This window comes from Budorcas taxicolor, chromosome 11 (genome assembly GCF_023091745.1).
Source record: "Budorcas taxicolor isolate Tak-1 chromosome 11, Takin1.1, whole genome shotgun sequence".
NCBI lineage: Eukaryota > Metazoa > Chordata > Mammalia > Artiodactyla > Bovidae > Budorcas > Budorcas taxicolor.
The window spans coordinates 75556791-75583613 of NC_068920.1; the positions used below are offsets into that span (position 1 = coordinate 75556791).

General features: G+C 39.8%; 1 protein-coding gene across 1 annotated transcript in view; it reads left to right on the forward strand.

Annotated features, from left to right (window-relative positions):
- Positions 1 to 26823, forward strand: part of LTBP1 (latent transforming growth factor beta binding protein 1) — a 456857-nt gene that overhangs the window by 319330 nt on the left and 110704 nt on the right. Inside the window, exons 16-20 of the mRNA XM_052648703.1 lie at positions 1569 to 1694; positions 3337 to 3462; positions 3862 to 3984; positions 7797 to 7916; positions 22316 to 22438. Coding sequence (XP_052504663.1) covers positions 1569 to 1694; positions 3337 to 3462; positions 3862 to 3984; positions 7797 to 7916; positions 22316 to 22438 — 618 coding nt within the window. The remainder of the gene's footprint in view (positions 1 to 1568; positions 1695 to 3336; positions 3463 to 3861; positions 3985 to 7796; positions 7917 to 22315; positions 22439 to 26823) is intronic.

Here is a 26823-nt window from a genome sequence, read left to right on the forward strand (position 1 = left end):
TCCATAGTGAATTTTTGTTAAAGCACTGTTTTCCACATTTTTCTTCAGAATTCACAGTGGGTTATTGATGACAGTAGCATGCCTGTTTTTCTTTTCATTCAAACCATAGACCCCATTAACAAAGGTGTGTTTTAGCTTGTCACACTTGAGCCCCTGGTCTTCCTCCACTGGGCCATTTGGGCGTATCCATGATGTCATCTGTTTTAAGTGTTGTTTACTGCATGATGGCAGTGAGATAATAGATAGTAGTATCATTTGTGTGCTATTTCTTTGTTGTATATTCTTTTCTCCAAATTATGTATTTATTATTGTGCTGGATCTTTATTGCTGTGCCTGAGCTTTCTCCAGCTACGTCACGCAGGGGCTGCTCTCTAGTTGTGCTGTTCAGGCCTCTCATTTCTGCGGCTCCTCTTGTTGCAGAGCTCAGGTTTTAGGGACATGAGCTTCAGTAGTTGCAGCTCATGGACTCTAGATCTAAGGCTCTGTAGCTGTGGTGTGTGGGTTTAGTTGCCCTGTGGTGTATGGAGTCTTCCTGGACCAGGGAATGAACTCGTGTCCCCTGCCTCGCAGAGCAGATTCTTAACTACTGGACCACTGGGAAAGTGAGGCTTAGATTGTTTAAGTAATTTGTGCTCTGTTACAGAGCAAAGAAGGGGCAGCAAGGTTGGTACCTGTACTCTCGTCTCAAGCCTGGGCTCTGACCGCCAGCTGTACTGCCCACTCCCTACTATACTATTATACATACTTACAAAGATCGTTGAAATCAACAGACTACCTTGGAGTAATTCATCTCAGAAAATCACCTTTGAGTTTTCAGGTCATTTTGGTGATAAAGCATGTTGTGATGGCCTTCACCCACTGGCAACTCCCCTCCCCTTGCCTTGACCACAGCCTGTGTCTATGTGTGGAACAAGGACTTCATAGAAGAAGCCAGTCTTGTGCAGGAATCAGGAGGAAAGGAAGGGAGGAACTAAGCAGAGAAGATCTGGAATAAGATTCTATATTCTACTAGTATAAATAAAATATGCTCCTGTTGAAATTGGCAAATTAAGAATAAGTTGCATCCAGAAGTTCTGCTTTGATTAGAAGTGGTAAATCTTTCTGGAGAATTAATGAGAAATTTTGGAGGAGGTTGAGTATGTTTTTTGGAACTTGAATTTGGCCTGCTAACAAATAGTAGAAAGTTGCCACCTATTTCTTATCAGAAGGAATCATGTGATTCAGTCCATCATCCAAAATGAACTGGAGAGGATAGAAACTCACTGATGGGCTATCTTGAAAGTTCAGAATTGATGATAACGTCCAGGATGGCCTCTTTCTAAATTTCCACCTACTCCAGTTCATCTTAGAAGTTGTCTCTTTCAGAATTTTTGGTGGCTTTGGCTGTGACTAACTGATCAATTATAATGTAATCAGATGAGTTTACACTTGATTTTAGAGTGTGAAATTTTGTTTTCTGAATGCATAACTGGCGATAAGGTATTCAGGAGAAACAAAGTTATTGTTTGCAAGGTGCAATGAAATCTTTGTTTATATCCGTTTTGTCCCACGTTTTCTTATTTTTAAAGAAATCAATGAATGTTCTGTGAACCCTGACATCTGTGGAGCGGGACACTGCATTAACCTGCCAGTGAGGTATACCTGTATATGCTACGATGGCTACAAGTTCAATGAGCAACAGAGGAAATGTGTTGGTAAGAAGACACTTGTGGTTGATGAGATTATTAAATATTGAATGTTTGCACATTAAGAACATAATCACGGGGAAAATACTGTTTAATTAAAAAAAATTTTTCTCCCTAAGCTAAAGGTGCTTAAAAAAGAGGCTTGCTTAACTCCTAGAAGGCTCTTACCTCTTGGTTCAATGCTGCCTGCTTTGCCAAGAGGAATACAGTTACATCAAGGTAGAATAATTTCCCAAAGTTTTTCAGGTAAAGAGTATAGACAATAATTAAGAGCTCTAGACATAGCTATCTATGAACATATTTAGCAAAAATTAATATATCCTGCAATAAAAATGTTTATATAAATTTATAAAATTTGATTTTTAACAGGAATTTCTATTCAGTTCAGTTCAGTCACTCATTCAGGTCTGATTCTTTGGGACCCCATGGATTGCAGCATGCCAGGTTTCCCTGTCCATCACCAACTCCTGGAGCTTGCTCAAACTCATGTCAATTGAATTGATGATGCCATCCAACCATCTCATCCTCTGTCATTCCCTTCTCTTCCTGCCTTCAATCTTTCCCAGCATCAGGGTCTTTTCCAATGAGTCAGTTCTTCCCCTCAGGTGGCTGAAGAATTGGAGCGTCAGCCTCAGCATCAGTCTTTCCAGTGATATTCAGGGCTGATTTCCTTTAGGATAGGCTGGCTGGATCTCCTTGCAGTTAAAGGGACTCTCAAGAGTCTTTTTCAACACCACAGTTCAAAAGCATCAATTCTTCAGTGCTCAGTTTTCTTTATGGTCCAACTCTCACATCCATACATGACTGGTGGAAAAACCATAGCTTTGACTCTATGTACCTTTGTTGGAATTACTATACTGAAAATCAGTATATGCTGGCGAGAGACTATTAATGGATTTATAATGTAGGGAGCTCATATATGCTTCTTTGGGGAAAAAATGTATCTCACAAAGGGGTGTAAATGTGTTAAGTCATTTTAATGTGTTAACACTAAATTTAATATCCTTTTTAGAAAAAGGAAGTTCAATAAGAGTTATAAGGCAAATATGGAGCTGCAAAGGGATATACCTAATTAAACCCACTTTATGCTGAATTCCATTGAGCAAATATGATTTTTGCTGTTCGGTTCTGCATGTATATATGGAGTGAGGTGTGAGGGGGACATCCACTTGCTCTGTAGTATGACTGTTTCTCATGAATTTGCGTACATGAGATGTATTATGTTTAGAATCGCAAGCGTAAAGTTGCAAAGGGCAGTCAGTCGAGATGATTCAGTCTCGCTTTACCCACGTGCACTGTGAAAGAGAGTGCCTGTCATGACATTGCTCACTGCCTCTGCTGAGCTGGCCTGGGATTTGCACGGTGAATTCCAGCACTTACATGACTCCAGTTATCAGGCAGGTCGTTTTGTGTTGACCTGAAATCTTTCTTTCGAAACACCAATATCATAGCTGTAGCTTGAACTTTCAAAGCAGTATGCCATACGTGTATTCCCTCTTTGCAATAGCAGCTCTTCAGGTATTCAGGGAAACTGAGTGTATTCCTTTTACTGTTTTCCTCACTTATAAGGTGGGACAGAGGAGACAGAATGCTAGTATTTCATGAGAATTTCATGCCACGCTAATCCTTTTGTATGTCTTTTTGTTAACAGATATTGATGAATGCACTCAGGATCTACACCTTTGCTCCCAGGGACGCTGTGAAAACACTGAGGGAAGTTTCTTGTGTATTTGCCCAGCAGGATTCATGGCCAGTGAGGAGGGTACTAACTGCATAGGTAATAGTAGTGTTCTTTCTGATGCATAAATTCCCTCATGTGGGTTTCTAGCTCCCCCGATTCCATCAGTCCAGGGCCCATTCAGACAACCCAGAATTTATTATTAAACCCGTTACAACACAGTAATCTGCTAGATTCTGGAAGATTAACAAATGAAATTTCTTCCCTCAACACTTTTGAATGAAGAATATCAAATGTGTGCAAAGACCAGTGGTGTTAAATATTTCTTTTGGATTCAAGTAAATCCAAGCCACTCAATTTTTGGGAACAAATCAAAGAGATAATAGATAGTAGGGATCAGTTACTTCATTCTTAAATTTGAACTAACCTGGGAGATGGGAGAGGTTTGAAATTAGGTTTTGGGAAATAACACTCGACAATGTTTTCTGCTTTGCTTAGATGTCGATGAGTGTCTGAGGCCAGACGTCTGTGGGGAAGGCCACTGTGTCAATACCATGGGGGCCTTCCGATGTGAATACTGCGATAGCGGGTACCACATGACCCCAGGAGGCCACTGCGAGGGTGAGTCAGCTGAGAGGATGGGGAGACCACAGCCCTTTGGAGTGTGGAGCACACATGTCCATGAAATGCAGGGCTAGCTCCAGAACTTGAGGCTTGTAGGCACCTGGCCTGGTACGAGTTTTCCTCCACTGCCAATCCATGCAGGACAGCAGCTCGCCCAGGCTCTGGCTACCTCCCAGAATCAAAGCCTCTTTGCCTCCCTTCAGTAACTCTGTCCGGGTCTTTTCCTGTCTTCTTCCTCTCGCTATTACTCTTTCAATATCTGCCTTCCCTGGTAGGTGGAGTGACATCACTTTGTAACAGTGAACTGCAGAGGATGTTAGTAGAAACCCAGACTTAATCACAGTGTCTGTCTGCATCATTCACCTGGGGACATGGTCCAGGTGTCACCTGTGTGAACTTTTTGTTTTCAACCTTTCATCTTGGTCCATTCCTGTGTCTCAGCTTCTTACTTTCGCCTGTGTTCCGGGACTTGCTTGCAGACTTTCTACAAAAATGTTGTCTGACCAACTACAGGTCAGACTCCAGCTGTGTCAGATAAAATTTCTTTAATGCTGACCCCAGCAACGGATTTGCTCTCATTGCAAAAATGTCTTGAAGAGTTTTGAACATTTCAAAGTTAAGATGATTAACCATTGAATATTTCTATTTGTGTACGTGTCCCAAGTCACATGGGTTCTTTTTGAAAGCACCATGGTACACTTTGAATAATTATTTTTGTGAAGAAATACACTGAACCTCTGCTTCAGTCTTCATGGAAACGTGAACAAGACGAAAGAACAGGGGCCTTTGGACATGTTCTAAGGAGCCTGGGTGTGGGGTTGGTGCTGGCTCCGCATGTTCACTGCCTGGCTACCTGACATTTAGCCTGTTTTTGGACATGGCTGGGCCTCCAGAGCTTGGGAGGGATAGGCTGGTTGGGGAAGGCTGCTCTCTGCTGTTTCTTGGCTCCAATATGTTGGGTTTTTTTCACAGTTCTAATGACCAGGCCTGGAGGGAGAGCTCATTAGACATTTTTTTGGCAGCCTGCACCTGCCTTACTTGCTGGCCTCTTGCCTCAGCCCCTGAGTTATCTGGAGAGAAGTGGGGAGCATTTTATGTTACTGCATCAGCTCCCATCAGAACAGAGATATGAACTCTTCCCCTGATGGCTGAGGGCCTTGGGAAAGTGCAGGTGTGAAGTGTTCCGCTCTTCTCTTACGGGGGACTGTCTCTCTGCTCTGGAGGCCACTTGAGGACAGGTAGGATGGAGACAATGGCTTTTCAGCTCATAATCCCCACACTCAGTAACTGTCTAGCTTGGGGCCAGTTATGTAGGCCCTTCAAAACTTAGTTCTTCATCTGTGAAATGGGAACCATGCAGTTAACTTTCAGGCTCATGCAGGTAAATGGGTGTTGCAGTATGTCACATGGTGCCTGTCACCTTGTTCGCTCTCAAGAAGTACTAGTTTCCCTAAACTTCCCCTTTCCCTGACTCCTTTTGTTTTTCCATAGATATTTTCAGAATATCTATAATTGTGGGAGTTTTTTAGATGAAATGGGCCTTGGATTTATATGACAAGCACTTATATGAAATATAGATCCTCAGGTTCTACACACAGATGCAGGACGAGAAGATAAAATATTTAAGGAATTACTACAGGTTAAGGATGCACAATAGAGAGGAGTAGAAAAGAAAGTTGAGGATTAGTAAGTAAATGGAAAGACGGAGACTCTTCAGTAATATTCAGTGCATGGAAATTATTTAACAGAAATCTCACCAGCATCCCCTGAGTTAATAATTATATAATTCTATTCCCATGAAAAAGCTTGAAATGAAGGAGCCAAATAACGTGGCTGTTTTCTAATTTCACCATGGACCAGAACCAAAGGTCCCTGGGCTTCTGGCTCACTGAAGATTTTCTCAGCTGTCACTGACAAAGTTGCTTTCAAACAGCGCCAGTCTCCAAGGAGTCTACTGTAGCTTACAGACATTATCTCATGCACCCTTAGTTTATTCTCTGAAGGTATTACCAGGCAGGTAGTCCCTCATTTATAGATGAGGGAACAAGCAAACATGTGAGAGCAGCAGGAAATCCAGGGATGTTACTGTCTTATGCTGCTCAGCATTATACCTTATTTATCAGACCAGCCTATCTCAATGACCTTTTCTGACTTAGCAGTTGTAGTTCCATTTTTTTTTTTTTAAATCCCATCCAGAGAAGAATGTAATGCTGTTTGGAAAATTAAACTGGCAAGCATCATCTTTTTGTAGAACAAGAAGTCCCAGAACATCTGACCTAACAAAAAAAACCACTGTGTGTCATTGTCTATTGGCAAGGATTTTTTGCTGATAGGAAAAAAAAGTTGCAACACTGACCTGGTGCTGATTCTATTAATAACATCTTTTACTTTAAGCATCTTTTCATACATCCCTAAGATACATAATGGGAGGTGATTTTTGATGATGACATCAAATACCCATGCATGTTCAGTGTATTCATTATATATTTCTTTCACTTTTTTTTTCCCTGAAAAATCTTGTTTAAATTTTAAGTGTGATTAGAGGTCCTATATACATCTTATATCATGATGCTTAGACACTGAATCCACTCACTTGGAGAATACCTGTTTCAGTTGGGACTGGTACCCAGGTGATAGTGCTCATTTTAAATGGTTGAAAAGTTACGTTTTCATTTCATTAAATGGTTGAAAGGTACCTCTGTCACTTTTCCCCCCATTTTATTGTTTTACCATTCTTTTTTTTTAATTGGAGGTTAATTGCTTTATAATGTTGTGTTTGTTTCTGCTGTACAACAACTCAAATCGATCAGAACTGTGTGTGTGTGTGTGTGTGTGTGTGTGTGTATGTGTATGTGTATCCCCTTCCTCTTGAGCCTCCCTCCCATCTCCTGCCCCCATCCCAACCCTCTATGTTGTCAGTAGGACGCAAGGTTGGGCTCCCTGAGTTATATGGCAGCCTCCTTCTAGCTATCACTTTTACACATTGTAGTGTATGTATGTCAATGATGCTTTCTCAATTTGTTCCATCCTCTCCTTCCCTAGCTGTGTCTACAAGTCTTTTTTCTATATCCACATCTCCAATTGTTTGACCATTTGAAGCTATTGTATCTCTGCCACAGTTCTGTCCATATTTAAGGTGATTTTATTTTCTTCTCACATTGAAAAGAACAATGATGAATAACTTTAGTTAGCCATGAATGTGAAAAGCAAGGTGTATTTTAAACCAGAATATATTACCCTATGACTATTCACCATAGTTTCTGGAAAATCTTGGAAGTATTTGATGAGTTCATTCTCTCCTAATGTTCTTTTTTGACCTCCAGGGAATTCCTATCACGTGAAAAGTTTTAAATTATTCAAATGTCGGATGTTTTGGGGACCATGAAGCCAAAGCAAGGGTTTCCTTAGAGTACCCCATTGTCTGCAGAGAGAACCTCTAGCCAGGTGGATAAATGGCTTCCTCGCTGTTGTGTTCATTTCTTTCATTTCTTTCTGGCAAACCAGACTATTACTTGAAAGATGTTCATGTCCAAAAAGTGGTCCTAGAGAACTGCCAACTCACAGAGTGGAGAGACGTGGGCCTGCCAGTTGGAGAACTGGGGCCAAGTTCTTCCTTGAAACATATGTACATATTTCAATCAAGTTATACCTGGCCATGCATTCTCACTGAGTGTTTAAGTGCATACCCAGTGCTTTACTTTTCCAGTTATTGTTTTCCCCACCAATCTTTTCCCCCTTTATCACACAAGTCAGTTCGTGCTTTAGTGTTCTGATAAAATGTCTGTGACTTAGATTTTTGATTTTTTCAGATGTTGATGAATGTTTGACTCCAAGTACTTGTCCAGATGAGCAGTGTGTGAATTCTCCTGGATCTTACCAGTGTGTTCCCTGCACAGAAGGGTTTCGAGGCTGGAACGGGCAGTGTCTTGGTAAGTACTAGAGTATACTTATCGTAGTTGTGTGTCTTCTGTCTGGCTGGTTTGTCTTTCAAAACAGAAAAAGGTGAGAGAAAAAAAGGAATGTAACAAACTCATGTCGTTCAGAGAAAAGTTCTAAGTAACTTTTAACCATGAAGAAAATAAGAAATTTAGTGGACGTGAAGATTTTACATGAAACATAATTCTGATTGAAACAAATTGTTATCCCTGATGTGATTAATGCTCAAAACCAAATAAAATATTGATAATAAGTGCCACAAAGAGGAGAGAGGTGGAGAGAAAAATGCTTAAAAAGAGAAGGTATGAGACGGAGCTACCACAGGCTTATAGAATCAAGAAATATACACAAACTTGCAGCCGAAGTAGCAAATATAGAAAGAGAAATCTGAGCTGATTGCCCATTGATGCTTTTGAACTGTGGTACTGGAGAAGACTCTGGAGAGTTCCTTTGATTGCAAGGAGGTCAAACCAGTCCACCCTAAAGGAAATCAACCCTGAATATTCATTGGAGGAATTGATGGTGAAGCTGAAGCTCCAATACTTTGGCCACCTGATGCGAAGAGCTGACTCACTGGACAAGACTCTGATACTGCGAAGGATTGAGGGCAGGAGGAGAAGGAGATGACAGAGAATGACATGGTTGGATGGCATCACCGACTCAATGGACAAGAATCTGAGCAAACTCCAGGATATGGTGGAGGACAGAGGAGCCTGGTATGCTGCAGTCCATGGGGTGGCAAAGAGTCGGGCATGACTGAACAACAGCAACCCCTATATTTGTTCATTCATTCATTCATTCACTCAAGTATTTAATGAATACTGAGTACCTCCTCCTCGAGGCACTGAGGAAGATAATGACTCTGCTTTGCTCCTGATTATTTGTGCTCTAGTCAGCTTTCCCCCTTAATGGTTTGCCTTTGTGTTTCTGTTTACTGTGTGATCTTTTTCGCAAAAGCTGAACTCTTTCCCACCCCATGCCACATTCTGACAGTGTGAGTTAAACTTTTCCATCCTTCCTCTCGTCTTTCTTTTCTTCTCAAATACAGTATAATTTACTGTCTATACACGGAGTGGTGAGATTCCCCTGATAGCTCAGTTGGTGAAGAATCTGCCTGCAGTACAGGAGACCCGGGTTCGATCCCTGGGTTGGAAAGATTCCCTGGAGAAGGGAAAGGCTACCCACTCCAGTGTTCTGGCCTGGAGAATTCCATGGACTATAAAGTCCATGGGGTTGCAAAGAGTTGGGCATGACTGAGCGACTTTCACTTTACTTACATACAGAGTGGTACTCAGTGCTGGGATACACTGAGGGACCAACCAAAGTACCTTCTTCTTTTGTTTGTTAACAGTCTTTTGGACTCTGTGGAGAGGGAGAGGGTGGGATGATTTGGGAGAATGGCATTGAAACATGTATAATATCATATATGAAATGAATTGCCAGTCCAGGTTCAATGCATGATACTTTGGGGCGCTGAGATGACCCAGAGGGGTGGTATGGGGAGGGAGGAGGGAGAGGGAAAAAAAAAAAGAAAACATATCAAGTGCTGTGTAAATGTTATTCTATAAAAAAAAAAAATTAATTTATTTTAATTGGAGGATAATTGCTTTACAATAATGTGATGGTTTTTGCCATATATCAACATGAATCAGCCAGAGGTACACACGTATCCCCCTCTGCTTCCTGAATCCTCCTCCTGCCTCCCTCCTCATGCTGTCCCTTTATGTTGTCCCAGAGCAGCAGCTTTGCATGTCCTGCTTCATGTGTCGAACTTGCACTGGTCATCTGTTTTACATATGGTAAAGTATATGTTTCAGTGCTATTCTCTCAAATCATCCCATTGTCTCCTTCTCCCACTGGGTGCAAAAGTCTGTTCTTTATGTCTGTGTCTCCTCTGCTTCCTTGCATTTAGGATTGTCAGTACCATCTTTCTAAATTCTATATATATGAATTAATATACAGTATTTGTCTTTCTCTTTCTTACTTACTCTACTCTGTAAAATAGGCTCCAGGTTCACCACCTCGTTAGAACTGACTCAAAAGCATTCCTTTTTATGTGTTTGGTCATTCCGTTGTGTCCAACTCTTTGTGACCACGTGGACTGTAGCCCACCAGGCTCCTCTCTCCATGGGGTTTCTTTCTCCAGGCAAGATTCCTTTTTATAGCTGAGTAATATTCCACGGGGTGTATGTACCACAACTTCCTTCTCCATTCATCTGCTGATGGACATCTAGGTTGCTTCTGTGTCCTAGCTTTGTAAATAGTGCTGCAATGAACATGGGGTACATGTGTCTTTTTCAGTTCTGGTTTCCTCAGAGTGTATGCCCAGCAGTGAGATTGCTGGGTTGTATGGCAGTTGTATTTCCAGTCTTTCAAGGGGTCTCCACACTGTTCTCCATAGTGGCTGTACTAGTTTGTATCCCTAACAGTGTAAAAGGGTTCCCTTTTCTCCATACCCTCTCCAACATTTATTGTTTGTAGACTTTCTGATGATGGCCATTCCAACCAGTGTGAGATGATACCTCATTGTGGTTTTGATTTGCTTTTCTGTAATAATGAGTGATATTGAGCATCTTTTCATGTGTTTATTGGCCATCTGTATGTTTTCTTTGGAGAAATGTCCATTTAGGTCTTTTGCCCACTGTTTGATTGGGTTGTTTGTTTTACTGATATTGAGCTGTATGTTTTGGAGACTAATTCTCTGTTAGTTGTTTCATTTGCTGTTGTTTTCTCCCATTCTGAGGGTTGTCTTTTCACCTTGTTTATAGTTTCTTTCGTTGTGCAAAAGAGACATGTGTTAGGAAAGAGGGTGCTTTGATGTTACAAGAGCATATGATAGAATGAGTTGCCTCAAGGAGAATTCTTGAGTTGAGGTTTAACCAGGGCTTTGTCTGGGGAAGGGGATGGAAGGAAGATCATTTTGGACATTTGGTATGTGCAAGGGGCTCATGGAAGGAGGAAACAGATCATGTTCTAGAGGCTGAAGAGCTAGTGTGGTTGTAAGACAGAGTACAAGGGAAGATTTGCTGCAGGGTGAAGACCATGAGGGGAAAGACCATGCCAGACCCTCTTGGTCCTATTAAAAATGTTGGTCTTTATTCATACATCTCTGAGGAGATGTGTGGTGTGTTAGAGGAGATGGGATAGGTAGATTTGGCAGAAGCACTTGCAGTTTCAACGGTTTGGACTCCTCACAAGGCAGCATGAGCTGAGCCCCTGTACCAGATGCAGGAGGCCCTCTGCCTTGAATCTTATGCCCATTCCCAAGGGTCTCTATCAGTAGAGTTGTGAGGTGTTGATCTTTGGGAAGAAGTTTTTTTTTTGTTTGTTTATTAGTTGCCTATTCGATAAGCTTTTGTTTATATAATCAATGCTGGTCAGAAAGTGCATGTGGTTTTAATTTTTCCCATTTGGCATAAATTTCACAGTTGCCTATCAAGGTTCCATTCTTATACTCATTTTCACATACCAATGCATATTATAATCCAAAAGTAGAGCCTGAACTTTACCTTGACTAACTAAAATTCACAACCATGGCATAAACACAGCCCTGATTCATGAATTTACTAATGGAACATGACTGACCAAATTGGCAAGTGATTGCTCTTCAGTGTAAATGCATGGATCCAGGTTGGGGAATAATAATATATGAGTTCTTACACCTAGATGTGTGCAATCAATCTGATCGTGACCACGCTGCTCCAGTTGAGTGACAGAAACAAAGCACCTCATTTAACAGCAATTTCACTTTGCCAACCAGATTAGCAGAATCATAAGCAAAAGCTATTAGGTCACCGTGTTACTCACCCCAAGTTACACACTTGGCCACTTGGCCAAGCATTTTTGCATTGCTAACTAAAGTCACACATTTCCCATTACAAATAGGTCATGTCCTTTTTTTCCTTCTGCTTTGGGTAGAGTTTTAGGTTCTGTGTCATCTATTGATCAAGCTTCTTGTCTGTGACGTAATTGCAGTGCCATCCATTGCTGATTTTGAACTTGCAGTTTTGGTAAATTTCTCCTATGGGCTTTTGCAGATTATACCAAAATGGATTTTTCCATCTTATTATTTTACGGCAGTTGAGCTTTCAAACGTGAAAGTTGAATGTGACAAAAGCATATATTGCAGAATACCTTTCTGTTCAGATTGAGCCAATGAATGCATTGGATTTTTCCACAGCGCTTTGACAATGCTCATGAATACCCCATCATATCTTTTTGGCTTTTTTCCTTTATTCATTTTATTTCTCATCTTTGTAATTCTGGTACTCTAAACTTTTCAGGGGGTGTAGTCCTACCTAAGTTTGTCTTTGAGTTGAGCTCATCCATAACACAACCTGACCTATATTTATTTCTCTATTTGCCACTTTCATCATTGAATTCTGTATTCCTACTATGAGTCAGGTATTTTGTTTTAGACCCTGGGGATTGAGAGTGGACAGAATAAATTTCTTCCCTTCATTGCACTTAGACTCTAGAGCTCACAAGGAAAAAAGTAGAGTATAGGGTATGTCAGGGGTGATGAGTCCCATTAAGGAAAAAAGCAGCCTAAGGGATTAGAGAGTGTTAGAGCTTTAATGGAGGTCAGGGAAAGCATCAGATGATAAATGATTTACCAAGTGTTCCTTGCTGTTCAACTGTTCTTATGTCTAACTGTTAAATGTGACCAGTTTGAGGCTTCCTCTGTCCTTTTAGTACAGACACCTTAGAGTACATTGTGAGACTTTTTCCTTAATTTTTAATATATGAGAACATGAAAGACTTAAAAAAAAAATTCCTAAATCTCATTGTTTGGAGAAAAGTCCTACACAGGGCATTTGTTAGTTTTCATCTGGAGAGATGACAGTCTCTACCTTGCAGGGTTGTTGTGTAGATCTTAGTAACCTTCTTTTTCTACCACTCTCCTCTCTCAGCATATTTTTAAGTTATTATAATTAAACCTAGACATTGTTGTACAGAGTAATATGTTCTTTGGCATTATGCTTTTATATATATATATATATATATTTAAAACTCATTGATCTTGATGTCCATTTGGCTCTTTTTTCTGTTAAACAGTTTCATTAAGAATTAAGAATGACCATTTTGACCCTTCTATTCTACGGGGATTTAATGCCAGTTAGACTTTCTTTTGCTTTTGCTAACTAAATGGTGAACTTACTTAATGGCCTTTTTGTATTCATGCCATGTATACTGTATCTTACTATTTGATGCTGCTCCTTGATTTATGAATTAGAGCAGGAGTTTGGTGCAGAAACAGGTAAAATGTTAGCAAGTGTTGTCTGAGGGTTCATCCTTTTTCCCAGCATGAACCCCCAGGCAACACCTGCTATGTTTAGTTCAGGGCATGTGATCCTTCATTCTCAATAGTTCATTGTGCACTTTCAAAATATCTGTCCCTCAGTGCTTTTTTGGCAACCTTTGTTGGCTCCTCTGTTAATGAAGCTGCTTCTTTCAAGTTGTGGATTTTGGTGCTCTCTTGAGAGCCACTTTCATCATTTAGCACTGTGTTCATTGGACCTCACATTCAGCCCGGAGCTATTGCCCATGCGATCCCCACCTCTTAGAATTATTTCATCACCTTGAGTTCTGGCCAGTTCTCTCTGGCTGCCTTCAATCAGACTCTTTCTTGAAAGAAGCCAATGTGTCAAGTCCTCAATTTACATGTTTTGCTGTCTCAGGAAAGTTAAACTAGCCTGATTCAAACCTGCCTAGAGCCATCTCCCGAAGGAAATTTCTCTAACATTTGTTTAAAGGTATATTCAGTAACTCTGATATGTAGATCATGTTTTCCTGAATTTGAGCAGATTTGGCCTATATGACCTTTCTGAAGCTTAGTTTTAGTATCTGTAAAATGGGAATTGAAGTACTTTCTTCATAGGGTTTATTATCATAATTAAATGTAATATGGGGCTTCCCTGGTGCCTCAGATAGTAAAGAATCTGCCTGCAATGTGGGAGACCTGGGTTCAGTCCTTGGGTTGGGAAGATCCCCTGGACAAGGGAATGACTATCCACTCCAGCTGTATTCTTACCTGGAGAATTCTATGGACAGAGGAGCCCAGCGGGCTACACTCGCTGGAGTCACAAAAAACTGGACATGACTGAACGACTAACATGAGAAATGTTATCATTCTTCTTCCCCAACCCTGTTACCTCTGTTTTATTTCCATTGCCCTGAAAGAGAGGGAATGGAATAATAACTGATATCTGTTAAAGTAAATTGTATGTCAGAGTTCTGTGGATAATTGTCTTTTCTTTGGATTTCTTTAAGCTCATCTCATAGAATTTCTAACTCTCTGTTGTAGAAGCTTTCTCTTATACATTTAATTCATCTTAGTTTTCTTTCAACTTCTGAACATTTTTGTTTTGCTGAAATATACTTCTTGAGAATCACAAGATTTCTCTGCAGAGAGATTGATCATTCCTAACAAATGTTTCCACTTCTGCAGTACTGACATCTTTCTTTGGCTTCATTTTCTTTGCTCACCTTCACAAAATACAATATCTATCACCTAGTAGATGTGTCAGCTAGCCTTTTGTGAGTTTATTACCTTGCTTTATAGTTGAGCTTGTGACAAACCATGTGTGACCCAGGAACACAAAGTTCTGAGATTTTAATCAAAGTAATCCTTCTTAGTCGGCCATAATTAAGTTGATGATGACTTTATGACTCCCATTTGAGTTTTGTAAATGTAGCAGGTCTTCAGCATTTGAAGAACTTCATAGCATTCAAACCACTTGACAACTGGCTAGCCTCAATCTTAACCAAAACCAGGTATAGAAAACTTGCAGGATAGATAGGGAGAGCTCCTTGTTCTAGGAGTTCTTTTCATCCTAGGATTTCTTTTCAGATTTTAGGAGTCACTGTTAACCTTTATGGAATATATGAATAGTCATAGACCTAAATGAAATTGAAGACTTTAGTCCTACATTTATTCTTATATCAGATGGCAGCTGAGCTCAAGGTCTACCTTTTGTAGATAATGTGCAAGGATTAGTCTTATCCCTGAATCATTATGTGCTAAAGGAATCTTCTAATCATTCAATAAATAGTTGAGTAGAGCACCTACCTTCATATGGGCTTCCCAAGTGGCTCAGTGATAAGGAGCCTGCCTGCCAATGCATGTGATGTGGGTTCGATTCCTGTCAGGAAGATCCCCTGGAGAAGGAAATGGCAGCCCACTTCCCTTGCCTGGAAAATCCCATGGATAGAGGAGCCTAGCAGGCTATAGTCCATAGGGTCACAAAGAGTTGGGACATGACTGACCACAGAGCACACACTGCCTACAAGATCTGTTCGATGCCAGAGAAGATGTGAAGTTGTAGAGAAGCAAAACACAGCAAGATAAGATGGTGGTTATAAGGACATGAGGGTAGAGGAGTTGTGTTATTAAAGGGTACGGACTTACAACTAGTAGGTAAGCCCTGGAAATGGAATGCATAGCTTAGTGATTATAATCAACAGTACTGAATTAGAAATCTCAAAGTTGCTGAGAGACTAGAACTTAATTGTCTTCATCAGGAAAGAAATGATAATTGTGTGACATGATAGAAGTGTTAGTAATACTCCAATAGATGTTAATAATTTTGAGATAGGATGTCAAATCATCCCTTAAGGTTGCACAGTATTGTCTTTTATTGAAGTATAGTTGATTCACGGCTTCCCTTGTGGCTCAGCTGGTAAAGAATCTGCCTGCAGTGCAGGAGACCTGGGTTCCATCCCTGGGTTGGGAAGATCCCCTGGAGAAGGGAAAGGCTACCCACTTCAGTATTCTGGCCTGGAGAATTCCACAGACTCTATAGTCCATAGGGTCACAAAGAGTTGGACACGACTAAGTGACTTTCACTTCACTTTGACTTCACTTCATAGTTGATTCACAGTATTATATTAGTTTCATATGACAACATAATGATTTAGTATTTTTAAAGATTATCCTCCATTTAAAGGTTTTATGAAATAATGGCTGTATTTCCCTATGTTTCCCATTATATCCTTGGTGCTTAACTTACATATTGTTTTAATGTCAGTTATATCTCAATAGAAAACCCCCAAAACTACTTTTGAAGGCAGCAAATATGCCTGTGTGGGAATCTTAGTTATTGTAATAATTTCTGTATATGTTATTATAATTTATGTATATTGTAATAACTGTGTATGTTAATAGTTTACAGTTACCTGTGGTACAGAAATTGATTCTCAAATAGGTTAATGGGATAGTTCCCCATCATAGGTAATAAATGGCAGAGCTAGGACATGATCCCCCATCTTTTAGCATCAAAGCTAATATTGTTTTGTTTTATGTAGTAGCTCATACACCTCTCATGTACACCTAAGAAAATCAGAGGACAATGCAATACGATTAAGATAGTAAGGAAAATTAAAGTCCATAGGAAAGATCCATGTGAACTGGAATTGTCACTTGCAGGCAGCAGTAGTTTTGGCTCGAGAGTCTGAGATGGCAGACTTGGCCAAGGTAGTCCATATGAGTTTTTCTGGAAAACAAAATGATCTTTTGTAAAGCTGAGGTAGGAAGCCAGTGATTTGCTGAGATTAGTGGATTGATTTTCTGAGATCTTTGGGTCTTCATCTGGCATGTACACAGCATTGGCTGTTTTCCAGTTCCAAAAAAGCAGTGATGAGTCTTTGAGGAACAGACAGTATATTTTCATTGACAGCTTTGTTACTGCACATTTTAAAATTTGGTCAGAATTGACAGAGGGTGAGATCCTAAGGACTTACAATATACCTAAAGTGCAAGGGAGGGGAGGATGTGATTGTACTGGCCTAACCAGAGTCTGTCTTTCATTTTTACCATGCTTGCTTTTCTGTCAAATGTTCCCTCATCATCTTTAGTATAAAGATGATGTGTGAAGAATAGTTGAGGGATAATTGAAGTAATGTTTGCCTTGGGAATAATCCTGTATTTTCATATAGTTGTGGTGATGGAATAAGACTTTTCATCCCATATCAAATGGTGCTCACTCATGGAAGTCTCTTGGTCATTAAGGAATTAAATGAGGCTGAATGGTCTCAGAAAAATGACTGGTTCACCTTGTCAATCTTTGAAGTAAATCTTTCCTTTACTCATTGAAAGTAAATGAAGCAATGCAGGTAAACTCTTGCCCTGGACCCAGTTCTGACCAACCTCAAGGAACTGATAGGTGGAGTGAAAGGGGGCAGCATGGCCATGGGCTGACTCATGGGAAGGTGGCCCCTGGATGTTCTCAGCACCTTACAGGTCCTGCCCGCCAGGGAGGGGCTTCAGGCAGACTGGCATGTTCCCAGGATACTAGAAAGGGAAATTTCAAAAGGCTTCCTGACCCAGATGAACTACCTCTCAAGGCAATGAGAGAATTTGCAGGTGGGATTGCCGGCCAGCTGGGAATCATCTTTGTGAAACTGTGGAGGATGGAAAGTTGCCAGGAAGCTAGAGAGAGATTAATGTCCTCATTTCCCCCAAAGAAGAAAGAAGGTGGAGTTCAGGAACTAATGACCACTGAACTTCATGTTGATCTTGACAAAGAAATGTAGACTGCAGGATTTCAATGATGAAGTGAAACATTTTTTAAAGGATGTGATGATCATAAGAATTAGCCAGGGTTCCCTAAGGACGCAAATTATGCCAGACTGTCCTGACTGCCTCTTCTAATAGGGTTATTAGGAAAGGAGATCAGAAAATCCTGTACTCATGGAATATCTAGTTTTCAGCAGGCATATTTGAGAGACATATGAAGGTATTGTAGACAAGAAGGATCAATTCAGAGTGGATGATAGTATAGTGAGGTGGATTCATAGCTCCTGGGAACTTCCTTGCTGTGGGAAGTTTAATTAATTTATTGAATGGCAAGAGCCAGATTATGTCCCCAAGTCCCATTGGAAAATTGGTTTTTTGAATTTGTAACCCAGTTTTCTATGGACAGTTTCCTTTTTGAACTCATCATGTATTTGTGTAAGAAGTTGGGTGATATGACTCTTCTATAGGACTGTAATGCTAGAATGAGTTTTGAGCTCCAATATAGAAAACAAAGATACAACCATCTTCCTCTGATGTGGGGTAAGAGGTGGATGATCAGTGACGGACTGTAGGGTGGATATGACCACCTTGTTTCCCATGGCGTTGTTTCCCCCAAGGATTAGAGGTAGGAACTATGGGAACCTGACCTTCTCTTGGTACCACTCAGAGCCCCACAAGTTTGTATCCTTGACTAAATTGAGGAACACTGGAAACTATTGAAAGTTTTTAAAGTAGAGGAACAACATCATTGGCCAGATTTGTGTTTTAGAAAGATTGCTCTGGCTGCAGGCTGGATAATGGCTTTGATAGGGCAAGACTTTAAATAGGGAGATAAAAGATGATGCCAGTAACCCATATGAGAGAATGGGAGTGGCAAAAAATGAAGTAAAGTTGGGTGTACTGGGGAGAGATTTGGGTAGTAGAATTTATGTGACTTTGTAGTAAATTGAATGTGGGGAAAGAAAGAGAGGAAGGAATCTAGAAAAGATGACTCCCAAGTTTCTGATTTGTGTGTTTAAATGGATAGGGGTAAATTAAAAGACGGTTACTCCTTGGAAGAAAAGTTATGACCAACCTAGATAGCATATTCAAAAGCAGAGACATTACTTTGCTGACTAAGGTCCGTCTAGTCAAGGCTGTGATTTTTCCAGTGATCATGTATGGATGTGAGAGTTGGACTGTGAAGAAGGCTGAGTGCCGAAGAATTGATGCTTTTGAACTGTGGTGTTGGAGAAGACTCTTGAGAGTCCCTTGGACTGCAAGGACATCCAACCAATCCATTCTGAAGGAGATCAGCCCTGGGATTTCTTTGGAAGGAATGATGCTAAAGCTGAAATTTTAGTACTTTGGCCACCTCATGCGAAGAGTTGACTCATTGGAAAAGACCTTAATGCTGGGAGGGATTGGGGGCAGGAGGAGAAGGGGCCGACAGAGGATGAGATGGCTGGATGGCATCACCGACTCGATGGATGTGAGTCTGAGTGAACTCCAGGAGTTGGTGATGGACAGGGAGGCCTGGCGTGCTGCGATTCATGGGGTCGCAAAGAGTCGGACACGACTGAGTGACTGAACTGAACTAAACCTATATTGACCCAGGAGACAGCATAGAGAGAAGGCAAGAGAAAGATGTTTCGGCTATGAGGACTCAGAGGTGCCTGAGTGACATCAAATAGAGATGTCCCAGTGGACTAACCAACAAAGTGTGGGGATGAGCAGTTAAGGAGAGAGGTCTGGCTAAAGATACAAAACTGAGTTTATTCATTTCTTTTGCATCCACCAAATGAGGCTCCATTTTAGATACCTTCCTTCTATATATTCTTTTTTTAAGATTGAGGTATAATTGAGAGAAAGTGTTATATGTCAGGTGTACAAAATGAGTCAATATTTGTATACATTGCAAAGTGATCACCATAATGTGTAGTTAATATCCATCGCCATACATAGTTTCTTTTTTTAATTTTTTGTGATGAGGACTTTTAAGACCCACAGTTGACCCTTGAACAATGTGGGCATTAGGGGCACCAACCCTCTGTGCAGCTGAAAATCTGCACGTAACTTATAGTTCACCTTTTGCATCCATGGTTGCTCCCAACTTGTATAGTAATGTAGTATTTTCTGCTGAAAAAAAAAAAAAAGGCCGTGTGCAAGTGGACTCATGTAATTCAAACCCATGTTCTTCGAGGGCCAACTGTATTCTTTTGGCAGCTTTCAAGTGTGCAGTTCAGTGTTGTTAACTATGGCCACCATGCTGAACGTTACATCCCCATGACTGACTTATTTTATAGCTGGAGATATCTGCCTTTTGATTCTAAATCAAAGAATTTTTAATGATATTTTACTATATAACATTTGTTTCCTTAAGAGCCTAAGTGCCAGTAAGCTTATGCTATGCTATGCTAAGTCACTTCAGTCGTGTCCAACTCTGTGCGACCCCATAGACAGCTCGCCCGTCCCTGGGATTCTCCAGGCAAGAACACTGGAGTGGGTTGCCATTTCCTTCTCCAATGCATGGAAGTGAAAAGTGAAAGTGAAGTCGCTCAGTTGTATCCGACCCTCAGCGACCCCATGGACTGCAGCCTACCAGGGTCCTCTGTCCATGGGATTTTCCAGGCAAGAGTACTGGAGTGGGGTGCCATTGCCTTCTCCACAGTAAGCTTATATACTTATTCAATTCAAACTATTCAAACTATTCTATCTACAGGATTCTGGTTCCATGCAGTTATGACTGTGGTAAGTAAAGAAGGAAATAAACATATCAAGCTCTCCTAGATATTTCAAAGCATTCTGGTTCATCGTTAATCGTGGTAGTAGCCTGGAAAAATAGAATTTATTCAAGTATCTCATGAATGGTAATCTGCAGTGCCTGTTAATTTGCTTCAAGAGAAAATATGGCCTTAGAAATTAATTTCACTCTTATATTCTGCAGTCTTTGGTGCATGTATGATTAAAGAGAGCAGTTCATACAATTTTCAACTTAACATATTTGAAACCAAGCCAGAACCTAGACATGACATTTTCACATTGCTGTTGGAATTTCCATGCCTACTATCTAAGTTCATTCTGTCCCTTTATTTATTTTGGCCCCCAATCTTTGGCTTCTTCTTTCAAGTAGTTTGCTTTCAGTGTTTGCGAGAGTGGACTCCCACAGCCAGAGAAAGGGTGGATAATTGATCAGTTTGAAAGTGATATTTCCGTTTGTTGTGGAGTTAGGCTCACTTTACCATGACTAGTGATGTTGTGGAAGTGCAGTAGAATACCTAGGCAGTGTCAGCCACTTGGCTGTTTTCAGTGTGCATATGGTGCACACATACAAGACGTCCCTGTGCATTCATTCATGATAATTATTGATAATACTCTATTTCTGAATTCCATAATAAGAAAGATTTCATTTTAATGAATTACAATGCAAATGAATGGTTGCTGACCTAAAACTAGGTCTCTGTTAATGTGTTCATGATTCTCTGTTAATACTGAAGTGGAAAGCTGTTATTGCTTTTGTGGTGAGCATTGTGAAATGAAATGGATATAATCAGGAGCCTTTCCCTCTCTACTGTTTTCTGCCTTGATTAAGTTATAGACCATTGTGAAGTGTTGGTCACTCAGTTGTGTCTGACTCTCTGTGACCCCATGGATTGTAGCCCACCAGGCTCTTCTATTGATGGAATTCTCTGGGCGAGAATACTGGAGTGAGTTGCCGTTCCTTTCTCCAGGCCATTGTAAAATTAAGCATAAATTTTGATGCTTTGTGTATTTTGGGTACTTTTTGTAGTTAAAAATTTTCTTTAAATTTTTGGTTATTTATGCTCATTATATGCCTTTTTACTGCAATATACAGTGGACTTACCCTGGGGCATTCAGATGGGGCATAGAACTCAGATTTTCCTCTTGAATTAACAGTATTCTAGTTCGGAGCTTAACGAATGTTTGTTGAATGAGATCAGTAAATGATTAGATAATGATTATTGATATAATGCTGTGTTAGCGAATAATAAAAACAAAGTCATACTTTCTCTCTTCCACTGGTTCCATCTCTAGATTTAACTTTGCCTATGCCAGAACCTTATAGTCAGGTTTAAAAGATGGTCTTTGGGGTTAGGCTGACTGGGTTCAAATCTGAGCCATCAATTTCTAACTATGTGACCTTGGACAAGCTTTGAACTTCTCTAAATCTCAGGTCCTTCCTCTGTGAATGGTTAGCCCATGTGGATTTTGTTAGCATTAAGTGAGAGAATATATGTAAAGCCTGCACTGACTTTAGACAGTCAGTGCTTGATAAACATTAGCTACTATTGCTTTATCTGCCTCTTCTGCCTGTACTCCACCTTCAGGCTACCTAGTAGTCTTATTTTGTTTGTCTCCTAGATTTTTTTTTAAATCAGATTCAATGCCATCTTAGAATTTTTGAAAGTTTTTTTTTAACATGTTACAGATTTTCCCACAGTTTCCCAGAGTCATAAGTCATGTATCTTGCTTCAGTGATGCCTCACATTCTACTGAAATTCATCAGTTCCCTAACTAGACCTCCACACATCTGTGATTCTTCGGAATATTTTATGTTGTGGGGGATGCTGCTCTACAGCTATCCTCTCCTCCTCCCTCTCTTCCACAATAAGTCTTCAACTGAATTTATTCATAGAGCATGTTTGCTTCCTTTTTAGAGTTATTTTGCAGAAAGTAAATAAAGCCACAAAACCATTATACGTGCACCTCATACCAGAGCTTCTTTTCCTCATAAAGAGCTAATTTGAAAGCTTATCTTAAAGAATCTGCCCCTCTTTTGAAGACCCACTGTTTCCATTTCTAACCACATTCAAATTTATTCATGTTTTATTTCTTTTTTCTCCCCCTCTTTTCCATTATGCCACGTTCTTTAAGATGTGGATGAATGCCTGGAACCAAAGATCTGCACAAACGGTACTTGCTCCAACCTTGAAGGATCCTACATGTGTTCATGCCATAAGGGCTACAGCCCAGCTCCAGACCACAAGCACTGTAAAGGTAAATACTGTGATCAGATTTCTCGTTTTATTTGAACTACACTTAAAAACATGTTAGCGTAACTAGCCTTAAGAAAGGAAACCATACTACTTGTCATTTATTTAACTGAGCTTCCTAGAGCACATGTTGGTTGGCCTCTGAAAGTGAATCCTCATGGTGGTTAAATTCCTATTTATTTACATAGAGAAACAGTGAATTTTTTGAGAACATCTATAAACCACAGATCTATTTAGTTTTTTCTAGTTGTAAGAACAGTTCTACAACTCTGTGAATATACTGAAAACTATTGTACACTTTAAATAGATAAATTATGTGATATATAATTTTTTATTTCAATAACATTGCTATTAAAAATGCATTTCCTATAGAAAATGTAGCAAATGCAGAAAGGTAAAACAGATAATCTCTCAGCCTCATTTGTGGATATTCATATCTCAAGGATGTTTTGTGTCATTAAGATTATGTACTGTGTCCTGTTTTCAGTCTTGCTTTTTGTTATTTAATAGTATATCATGAGCATCTTTCATTAATAACTCATTTCAGACATTAGTTTTAAAAGCAGTGTAATATTCCAGTGTATTGCTGTTTTTGCATTTTCATTCTGTTCTTCAGATTTTGTAAAGGTGGAATAATTGGGCAAAGTGCTCTGTTTATTTAATAGAACAAACACTACTTTCTAACTTTAAAATGTGTGAACACTTACTATTACATACTTAATCATGTGTTTGTTAAGCATTTGTATTTCCTCTTTTGTATATTTGTTAATATGTTTTACCATTAGTCAAGTTTTTAAGTCAGTGTAAATGAACACTTTATATATAAGATAGATACGTGTGTGTGTGTGTGTGTGTGTGTGTGTGTATTTTACATACACACTTTCCTCTAGAATATTAGTGTAATTTGTCCATGGTTTCTCTAATTTTTTCAGTAATTTTAAAGAAGTTTTCATCTTCTCTGTGGTTAATTTGTTTGCTTTCTGCTGTCTTCCATCACTTTTATACTTAAAAGGATGCTCTTTCAAAGGAAGAAAGAGGAAATAAGTAAACCTTTTTCTTTTCTTTGCTGTCTCTATGAAAGTGAAGGGTCTAGGGTGGTAATTAATTTATCACTGGTAGGGAAGCAGTAAACAGATACCCTACTATAGACCTGTAAGAACTGAAGCATCTTCCACTGGCAATAGGGAGTTCATAGACATTTGAATTTTTGGTGCCTTGTTCCTTTCAGACAGCAGAGTACTAGCCACTCCCAGGACAGCATAGACAGCGAGCGCAGCTCCTTTTTCTCCTGGTCCTTTCCCACATCCACAGCTTGCCTTCTGACTACTTAAGCCAAGCATCTCCTCAAAAAAAGTTAAACTTGAGAATCCCTTGAAAGGTACTCTGGGTGTTTGATGGAAGAAAAACTTCCTCATATACAGGGCTAATGGTGACTAAAGGTCTCAGTGTTAGAAGCCATTATTTGCCATTATTAATCTTTATTTGATTAACAGTATCTGGTTTATTGCCATATCCTGTCATGTTACTTTCTCTTCGTGATCTACCGGTTCCTTTTCATCTTACTCATAGAAATGCTTCTAATCTGTGCCCACTTCATATTCTACATTTGTTACCACTACTTTCTTCAATTTGCATTCTCTGACCCATGGCCCATCCAAATTGATGTCACAACTGCCTTAAGAGTGTTCTGTGCTTATTTTGACCCATGATTATCCTGCCCAGCACACCCATCTTTTTACGCACTACTGACCTAAATCCTGGCTCTTCCAGTGATCCACTGTACAACCTTGGAAAAACAATCTCAGGTTTCCCAAAATCATGCCATCTCTAAAATTCAGGAATTAGATGCTGTAGAGGGAAAATGCAGAGTTAATACATGTTGAATGAATAACTCATGACCACCTTCTTCCTCCTGGCATTGCCATACCAAATGAGCCTGCTCCTCTCTCATTTGTCACCCTACCACCCCAGAATTCACACCGTCAATTGATATCAGCCCCTAGGAAAACTTGTATTTTCCAGTCTCTGGGATACCATGCTGGGCTGCTGCTTCTATTCATCCTTTCTGTCAAGTGTATCAAGGAACCAGTGCCTTCCAGGCACTGCATATATTACCAAGAGACTGTAATCTCTCAAAAGATGTATTATTCATTGAAAGAGATGCATAGCTGCAACAGCTAATTAGAGTTCATAAAGTACTAAGTGATGAAAGTGAAGTCATCAGTGATGTCATGTATTCCTGACATTATGTGAGGACCAGGACAGTTTACCTTCTTGCTGTTCTTCCAAAAAACTCTTAATGCAGTCTTAATCATGAGAAACACATGAGGCAAGTCCAAATTGGGGATGTACTATGGATTTCTGGCCCATATCCTCAAGGCAATTAAGATTGTTAAAACGAAGAAGGACTGGGAGATGAGACACCTGAATATGATGTGGTCCCCAGGATAGGATCCTGGAATAGAAAGAGGACCTGAATGGAAAAACTGGTGAAATCCAAATAAGTTTGGAGTTTAGTTTTTGGATTTTTTTAAAGGCAGTATATCATATTCTAGTTTGGATAGTCTGGATCTGTGTGAGCATGGATAAGTAATCTCATTTCACCAAGCCTTACTTGCTGATCTGCAGGAAGGTAGCAGTAATGGCACCTAGGAGGGTTGATGTGAAGATTGTATGAGATAATAGGGTAACAAGATATTGGAGAAATATGGAGATAATACATGGAGGATGAGGGAAAGCAGAGGCAGAGCATGACATTCTGTGGCGGATGTTGTTATTCACCAAATAATAGGCATGTGCAAAGTTCTGTTGCAGCCAGGAACTGTGTGACTAATTCTACTTGCATGCTTCTGAGAAGGCTTGGCAGAGGTATTGCTATTTGAACTTGGTTTTAAAATATTGAGTGCAGAGGGGAGAACCTTAGTAGACAGAGGAAGCAGCGCGTATCAAAGCTTGGAGGTGGGAAAGAACTGTTTTCTCCACTTGCCACTTAAGCGTGCCCTCTACTCTCATTTGCCTGGTGTCTTTCCATTACAACCTGGGATAAGATCAGGCAAGGTCCCCATCACCTGCTTGAGAAACCTGCATATTCACTAGCTGTGTTTCTTACTCCCCAAAGTCCTTCCTTTTCACAATAATACATTGTATGACATCCTTTCTCTTTATTTTCTAATCTTTCCTAAACGACATCAATGTACAGATGCCAGATTCTACTCAGAACATAAATCTGTTTTCCAGCACTGCAGGAAATGCCAGTTTCACTCTGTTGATAGTCCTAACTATTATCAGTGTCTTCACCTCCCTAACTCTTTTCAGGTTGTAAATATTAGTACATTATCTAATGTACTGGATTGGCCGACATATTCATTTGGATTTTCCGGAGATGTTACAGAAAAATCTGAACAAACTTTTTAGCCAAGCCAGTATTAATCCATTACTTGTTTGAATCTTTTTGTATCTCTGCATCTCTTTGTGCACTTTACTGGTATATGTCCTAAATGTATAAATAACTAGAGATAGCCTCTATTTTAACTCCTATCAGGATTTATCATAGTAATATGTGCAAAAAGTCCTTCAAAGAAAAAATACCTTTTATGAAATATAATATTCTCTATTCATCCCTTGGCACAAGAGAGAGAAGACATTTGTCCCACATGCCTATCTTATTGGAAAGTGTTCTTTTGTATAGAAATTTTATATCTCAATCAATAAAGAAAAAGATGCTTATTTTGTTTGTTTCTTAAATGCATAGAATTATGCTGCCTTTGTTCCCCTTGGTCCTTTTAAAGACCCAGAGATCACCTTATTCACGATAACAGAGTTGCCTGGAGTTATTCCAAATGTGTATATCATTACTTATAATGAATTACTTCTGACAGTCTTCCCAACATAAATGAGTAACTTATGTAGGATGTCTGGTGTATCCTGACAGTTCTTGGAATGGAGGGTATGTTCTTGCGGCAGACATCTTCACATGGGAATGCTTAGTTTGTCATCCTCTTTGAGAAAATCAGAAAGAGGCCAAAGCACTAAAAATGTTGTCAGACATTACATGAGATCCAACCAGCTACATGAGCTTTTGTTGGTCTTAAATTCTTGAACTGATGTCTCAAGTATTTTATAAAATGTGCTGAAAGAAAATATGATGTGGGCTCCTCTTCGCTGACGACCACTGGAAAAGCTAGTATACTGAGAGTTTTGGAAAGGTGTTGAATCATTCACAAGACAAAATTCTTACTTAATTTTTCTGTTGGTAGTCAATGGTTGACAGCTAGGAATTATATACAAAAGAAGGGACTGATTGCACAAGAAGTGACACAGAAGTTTCTAGTAAACTAATTGCTAGAAGAAATTAAATCAGAAACAAATTCCTGAACTCTGAATACATTA